Source organism: Oncorhynchus mykiss, chromosome 9 (genome assembly GCF_057628025.1).
Source record: "Oncorhynchus mykiss isolate SJ-2025 chromosome 9, ASM5762802v1, whole genome shotgun sequence".
NCBI lineage: Eukaryota > Metazoa > Chordata > Actinopteri > Salmoniformes > Salmonidae > Oncorhynchus > Oncorhynchus mykiss.
Window position 1 is genome coordinate 68,516,821 of NC_143030.1, and position 8,244 is coordinate 68,525,064.

At 39.7% G+C, this 8,244-nt stretch overlaps 1 protein-coding gene across 4 annotated transcripts in view; it reads left to right on the forward strand.

Moving 5' to 3' along the window:
* The window catches only part of LOC110532617 (putative phospholipid-transporting ATPase IIA), a 42,062-nt gene extending 34,061 nt beyond the window's left edge, over positions 1–8,001 (forward strand). For 3 of the 4 annotated variants that reach the window (XM_021616670.3, XM_090185146.1, XM_090185147.1), the window contains 4 exons: positions 351–459; positions 704–761; positions 1,880–2,083; positions 5,178–8,001. In XM_021616670.3, coding sequence (XP_021472345.2) covers positions 351–459; positions 704–761; positions 1,880–2,083; positions 5,178–5,314 — 508 coding nt within the window. In that variant the 3' untranslated portion in view covers positions 5,315–8,001. The remainder of the gene's footprint in view (positions 1–350; positions 460–703; positions 762–1,879; positions 2,084–5,177) is intronic. The other variant, XR_016483398.1, reaches the window with a different exon arrangement.
* Positions 8,002–8,244: the final 243 nt, after the last annotated feature.

Sequence of the window (8,244 nt, forward strand, 5' to 3'; positions counted from 1 at the left end):
ATCCTCACTGAACTTCTGGAGAGAGTTTGCTGCACTGAAAGTAAAGCGGCTGAATAATTTTGCACGCCCAATTTTTCAGTTTTTGATTTGTTAAAAAAGTTTGAAATATCCAATAAATGTCGTTCCACTTCATGATTGTGTCCCACTTGTTGTTGATTCTTCACAAAAAAATACAGTTTTATATCTTTATGTTTGAAGCCTGAAATGTGGCAAAAGGTCGCAAAGTTCAAGGGGGCCGAATACTTTCGCAAGGCACTGTAACTTCTCAAATAAAACATAATTTTTGTGTTTCATTTCTTACATAAACTATTTAATGGAAATTGATCAATGATTTATGTTCTTTATTCTAGCTACTCCACCATCTACACCATGTTCCCTGTGTTCTCCCTCGTGTTGGATAAAGATGTGAAGTCAGAAGTAGCTATGCTCTATCCTGAGTTATATAAGGATCTCCTAAAGGTAATACACTGTCTTCATTATATTACTTTATTAGCTATCGAATATGGCAGTATAATATGCATTATTTCAAAATGATGTACTGCATAAAACTCCATAACATTCAGAGTAGTATATCTACAGTATACACACACATTTATTTTGAACTCTATTCAGCTTTCATTTAATCTCACTGTTATCCTCAGTGTATTTATAAATAATTATATTGTATTAAATGTAATGTGTTATTTTTCTATTCCTCTCTTAGGGTCGACCTCTGTCCTTTAAGACCTTTCTGATATGGGTCCTAATAAGTATCTACCAAGGTAAGAAGACATTGATGCTTTGTGTAATGGAAATAAACGCTTGAGTAGAATAGGCATTCCTATAGATTCTTAGGAATTTGTTATGTTTTTTAAATTCCTTTAGGCCTCTTTTACACAGATAGTACTTTAGAAACTGCCCTGCCCTGTGGTGTACAATCCATGATGCTCCCCACCAGCCCACACACTTTCTTCTTAATTGCTAGTAGTGGAGTTTATTGATGTCTGTGGTTTGTAAATGTTAAATAACCTTTTGTGGTTTTCCAACAAGGACTACTGGCGTTGCCAGAATCATCCAATGCTACACCCTAAACCTTTAGTCTACAGCTCAGCACTCAATCCCTGCCTCCCACCACACAGATATAGATGTGGCTGTACCTCTCCCTCTCAAAGCAGAGTGTGGCAGAATATTCTGACATTTCCTTTGCCATTATCCTTTTTATCCTTATTTGCTATTGAGTGGGCTTTGGTTTCTGTGTTTAAGGACATTGGTGGGTTGTTTGGTATCGATTCCATAACAGTTGTCCATGGAAGAAATGTTTTGTATGCTTTTATATGAATAATATAATTTTATTGTCCAATGTCCAACAGAAAATGTACATCTGGTTTATCCCAACAATGTGATGTGTATAAGCAATACATTGAAGTACAATGTTGCTGTATTTTATACATAACTGTGATACTGTATGTCCCATGTCAGATCTGTTGGTATTAATTACATTTTCAATCACAGGAAGTGTATTTTTACATTCTGTTTTAAGGTCACAATAACATGGAGAAGTGTTACACTTCCTTTTCCCGTCACAGCTACAAATCCTGACATCGATTCCCTTATTTATTTATTTTTATAGCAAAATATATAGATGTGGCTGTACTGTACTGACTTCACACTCTCTTCATTGTATTTCTGTAGTCCATTCCTCTGATTGTAGCGTTGGAATAACTGGTGTAGAACAGAACAGTTAGAGCCAAGGTTCAGGTTGAGCATTAAAGTTTGCCAGTCATGCATTTAAACGGCACCGTAGATATGTCTGTTGATTGAAAATAAAAGCACATGCACATCCATACAAGCAGTAGCAGTGCTTTTGACATTGTGCTAACCTGTTCTCTGTGCTCCTCAGGCAGTATCATCATGTATGGGGCATTGCTGCTGTTTGAGTCAGAGTTTGTCCACATCGTGGCCATCTCCTTCACCTCTTTGATCCTCACGGAGCTGCTGATGGTGGCGCTCACCATCCAGACGTGGCACTGGCTCATGATCGTAGCCGAGCTACTCAGTCTGGCCTGCTACATCGCCTCGCTCGTCTTCCTCCACGAGTTCATAGGTGGGTAAAACACATACTTAACACCCACACACATTTGATGACATGTTTCTGGCCAAGGAATTCCGATGCCAGGAATTTTCATACAGATGAGACAAATAATAGTGTATCCACAATTGTATTAACCTGTACACAGTGATAGATTGATAGTAATGGTCTTTCACTGCCCTTGGAGTTGTACGTCAGCATTCAGTGATGACAGGGTCTTCTCCATTCATACTGTGCCCTTGGGCTGTCTGAGACCTGGAGGTTACTGACTGTAGGAAGTCCTGCTAAAGGTGAATAAAGTGACAAATAGTACCAGAGGAGTGCAGCCAGCGTGTTGAAGTGGAAATGCCAAAGCCTCGTGTTAGTTTCCTGCTCCCTCTACCACACACATGCTGGCCAAGGTCTTTGTGTTTATGACTAAACAGCCTGCTGTAGTTTAGAAACGATTGTACCACATCTAGAACCCCACACACTGCTGCTGATGTTAGTTATGGAATTTCGTGTCGGCTGTATTATGTAGTTTATGAAATCTAAACAGTGGTACGCAGCAGACATTTGTCACTTAAAAAGCCCAAGTAAAGCGAGAAATGTGACAAATGGACTAGATGCATAGATTCCGATCAGTTACTTCAGTCACTAGTTGCGTTTTCCAACTTATTTTAGGCCTTTATGTGGGGTGTGGAGGTACATTTTCAGACCACAGCGTTATGACCTGAACGTGGTCAAAAGTGCACTTTCTCATTCTTCTCTTTCTTAAAAGAGAGGTAATTTTAACGTTTAACGACACAAGTAACACAAAGGGTACATAATGTCCCTGAATGGAACAGCTTGAATCCGAGTCAATTACATGGTAATCCATTTCACTCATCTACTGTATTGGCAACATGCTCGGTCTCCCTAATCTCCTGTTTTTCCAAAGGCCCACTGCAGTCAAAAACGTGACTTTTCTTGTGTGTTGTGCATTTCCATACTATGAGGTTGGAATAATACTGTGAAATGATGGTAATGCCCTTTTTAGTTTAAGCTGATTGAAAAGACTGCCAGAAATTTCAGCCTGTTTTAGTGGAATGAAGTTTTGGCCTGCCTGGTGATATCACCAGGCGGTAAATTAGTTAATAGATCAATAAGACAAAGACGTCCAAACCTCTCTGCAAATAACAGCTAGTTTTCAGGTTTCCACTCGCCACTGAGAAATTGCTCTTTGCTAAGAAGCTATGTTTGTTTATTTTTTACTGTTTTAATAGAAAACAATCACAGTAATGCACTAAACTCAGCAAAAAAAGAAGGGTCCTGAAAAGGGGATGTTGTCTTTCAAAGATAATTTGTAAAAATCCAAATAACTTCACAGATCTTCATTGTAAAGGTTTTAAACACTGTTTCCCATGCTTGTTCAATTAACCAGGATGGCAACAACAACTGCCCGAGTTACACCAGGAACGCACAATCCCTCCATCAGTGCTCAGACTGTCCGCAATAGGCTGAGAGAGGCTGGACTGAGGGCTTGTAGGCCTGTTGTAAAGGCAGGTCCTCACCAGACATCACCGGCAACAACGGGCACAAACCCACCGTCGCAGGACCAGACAGGACTGGCAAAAAGTGCTCTTCACTGACAAGTCGTGGTTTTGTCTCACCAGGGGTGATGGTCGGATTCGCGTTTATCGTCAAAGGAATGAGCGTTACCCAGAGGCCTGTACTCTGGAGCGAGATCGATTTGGAGGTGGAGGTTCCGTCATGGTCTGGGGCAGTGTGTCACAGCAACATCGGACTGAGCTTGTTGTCATTTCAGACAATCTCAATGCTGTGTGTTACAGGGAAGACATCCTCCTCCCTCATGTGTGACCCTTCCTCCAGGCTCATCCTGACATGACCCTCCAGCATAACAATTCCACCAGCCACACTGCTCGTTCTATGCATGATTTCCTGCAAGACAGGAATGTCGGTGTTCTGCCATGGCCAGCGAAGAGCCCGGATCTCAATCCCATTGAGCACGTCTGGGACCTGTTGGATCGGAGGGTGAGGGCTAGGGCCATTCCCCCAGAAATGTCCTGGATGGAAGAGTGGGTTAACATCTCACAGCAAGAACTGTCAAATCTGGTGCAGTCCATGAGGAGGTGATGCACTGCAGTACTTAATGCAGCTGGTGGCCACACCAGATACTGACTGTTACATTTGATTTTGACCCCTCCCTTTGTTCAGGGACACATTATTCAATTTCTGTTAGTCACATGTCTGTGGAACTTGTTCAGTTTATGTCTCAGTTGTTGAACCTTGTTATGTTCATACAAATATTTACACATGTTAAATTTGCTGAAAATTAACGCAGTTGACAGGGATAGGACATTTCATATTGTTACCCAGAAATGATTTGATATTGAGATGAAAGGTTGTTAGATGCAGCCAATTTTAAGTCACTAATGAACTGAGTAGTGGCAACTGAAACACAAACAGTAGTCACACTAGTCTGATTACATTCAGTTATACTTACTCAATTTCTCATATACAGTGCCCTCTGTAATTATTGGGACGGGGAAGCATTTTTTTCTTATTTTGGCTCTGTACTCCAGCACTTTAGATATGAAATTATACAATGAGGATGAGGTTAAAGTTCAGACTGTCCTCTTTAATTTGAGGGTATTTTCATTAATAACAGCACTTTTTGTACATAGTCCCCCCATTTTTTTAGGGGACCAAAAGTATTCACTTAAAGTAAAAAAATAAATAATAATAATAATAATTTAAAAAAGCAAATGCATCCAACAAGTTTGAAGTCACAAGCTTGGTGTTATCATTGCGTGCTAGGAATTTGGGACCAAATACTCAACTTTTGACTACTTTAATATACATAGAAGTTAATTGATCAAAATACTTTTGGTCCCCTAAAATGAGGGGACGGTTCACCCGATATGGATGAAAATACCCTCAAATTAGCGCTGACAGTCTGCACTTTGTCCTCCATAGTCATTGTATAATTTAAATCCCAAAGTGCTGGAGTACAGAGCCAAAACAAAAAACGAAATATCACTGTTCCAATAATTACGGAGGGCACTGTATAAACATCTCTGTTTGAATGACCCACCATCCTGCCCTCTGTTTCCTGTACTGTTTCTAGATGTATATTTCATTGCCACGATGTCGTTCCTGTGGAAGGTGACGGTTATCACCCTGGTGAGCTGTCTGCCCCTCTACATCCTCAAGTACCTGCGCAGACGCTTCTCACCTCCCAACTACTCCAAGCTCACCACTTAGAGAGGGACGAGGAGGCAGCTGTCCCCTCTGCCGCCGCCACCATACAGTACCTCCATCCCTGCTTCTGTGCACTGGGAGAGAGGTCTCTGCTTTCACTCCTCCCTACCTCTCTCATCTAATGGAGCATATCTTTATTTGGACCTAAAGGGTTCCCTTCCCCTTTAATTTATTCTTAAAGGTTATTGTGTAATTGGAAGAGATGGTGTAGGAAGAAAAAAATAGTTTGATTTGAGAAGAGAGAAAGTTGTGCAAGTCTACAATACTTCCCTTGTTTAGATGTAAATATTTGGTATGTTTCCAGACTGATTGGATTGGTGGTTGGATTGACTATCGCTGGTTGGGAATTCCATGTAGACTGAAGCTGGAACCGTAATTCTGTGTTTTGCCATGGTAACGTGTCTAGAAATGTGTGAATACCATCAGGAAATAGGTTCCATAATGTACTAACAGAGGGCTATGTGTGCCTCTTAATCATGGACTGACTCAACAATCAACAATATAGGAAATATAGAAATCCTGTTTGGTATCTAAACATCAGGCCTATAGAACTGTAACAAGGAACGCCTGCTTGGATTTGACTAACATACTTGCATAAAAAAATAACACATGCTTGTCAGTCTGAAATGCATTGAATTGGTAATTATGTTTTAATTGCACATATTTCTTAAAACTAATCGTTGTAGTTACATTGGAAATATAGTGGGAAATGTAATCATTTTATATTCCCCCCATAAAATTTTGACATACAGTATTCTGTAATAGTTACATTACAGATACAAAAAACTTTATGGCACAATCTGTTAATGGATAACATTGTTATTGAAGTAGCATTTCTCAAGGACTTTATGCAATTTGATGTTAAAAACAGTTCTGAGGTTTAAAGATGGATGCGTGAACTGATCAGTTCTGTTTGTGTATGTGTTTGTGCGTCACTTAACGACTATAACCCTACCAAGTGGAGGTGGCTTGGTGGTTCAATATAGCATGATAACCCACAGGCTCAGATGTCAAAGTGTGTGTGTCTGTCATTTCGTACTTCAGGGCGGCGAATGTTAAAACAGTTTGTCTAAACTGAAGAGCATGGTCAATATTCAGCCACTAACATGATGCTATTTGTAGCCAAGACGTATATTCCACTTTGGCCCCCGGATTAGCTGTGTCCTCTAGGCCAGGGAGTCCGTAGGCTACCCTGTCATGTGGCCACTGCCCACTCCTGACGCCAGTTCTGGCCACACTGTATCATTCCATGATTCACTTTAGTTGTGACATGAAGCCAATTCAAGCCATAGCTGAAAATACTCTGACCACTGTCCGGTTGACCCCTCGCCTACCCCCACAATTCCCACTGCTTCTCCCCACAGACACAGACATGTCTGGAATAGAAAATAACACTTCACCTGCTCAGAGTGGATGGCCCAGGAGAATGTGTTGACGTTTAATATGTATTAGTACACATTTGAAAAAAAAAGAATAAATTCCTCCCATACTGTTCCTCCCATTCAGTAAATTCAGAGACTGGTACTAATGACATTGTGTTGTATTATCTCCATTTATATTATTTTAGCTTATTTGATGCATTATAAAGATGTTGCCTAATACCATGACAGGGTTACTGTTAAAATGTGTGAATTATTTGAGTCCAAGAATGCATGCCGTGTGGCATAACTACTAATTCACTGCTTTTATTGTACAGTTCCCACTGGACACAGATGTACATTTCATTGAAATGGCATGAAAACAACGTTGATGGAACCAGTGTGTGCCCAGTGTGTTGGAATTACAGGCATTTTGTATTGTGTAATCTACTGTACATCTCCTTATTTTAGTTGACGTTTCAAACATTGAAACCATTTGAATTTTGACATGCCTTTTTTGCACAGAGTTTTGTTAGCACTGACAACTACTTTCTTTTATAATGTGGACTTTGGAGGTTTCAAACCATCAATTGTGGTAGAATGACACTGCATAATTGTAAATAACCTGTTTTTATTTATTAACCTTGATCATTTTGTGTTGGTATAATTGCACTCTTATCAGCAGAACAACAAGGAGGATAGTATTGAATTGTGGATATCAGTGGTGATCAAATAAATCTAATGTTTTTTCCTTTCTAGTCACTGAACCTTCATTGTCATTACTCTGAAATCCCTTTTAAAAGTATTTTAAAATATGTTTAGCTTTGTGTGAGTACATTTTTTTATTTTTTATTTTATTTTTATTCCTCAAGTAAAACTGTAAGACTGAGGCTGTACTGTAGTGGAAATCTTCCTTATGTAAATCAGTGTGTCTCATTTTCACCAGAGGAGGGAGTCCCTGACACTCAACACAGGCTGCTCTCCTCTACAGTCAGCCACACTTTCCGATGAGCAGATCCTGTAGCCTTCACTGTGGAAGGGTCAGTCTATGCCCTGTCACTTTGACCATGTAATGTCAGATAGGGATTTTATCATGATAGGTAACTATGGGATTTAGTTCATCTGATAAAATTCAGTTGGTATAAAATAAATTTTACATCATAATCTTCGCAAATAATAATTGAATCTCACACCAAGTTAGAACATGCACAAGTTAAAATGTATTGAATCTCCCAAGATTTTGTATTCGTCCCAGAAATGATTTTAGTTGGAACCAAGCCTCAGCCCAATCTGTAAACACTACTGTGTTCATAATAAAATCCTGCTTCTCCATCCAATGTTTTTTTTTGTTTTTTTGCCCGAATGCATAGGTTATACCAATAAAACAACCCATTTAAGTTAATCAGCCCAATGAAAACTGAAATTCCACCCCAGAATCAACAGCAATGACCCCTATCTTTAATGTTTTAAACTCTTTCCTCAGAGCTTCAAGCGAGCAACAGAGCCACTTGTTGCAGCATTGCCAAACCTACAACTCAATCAAAAGAGGAGAGATATAGAGTACCCAGTATGGCT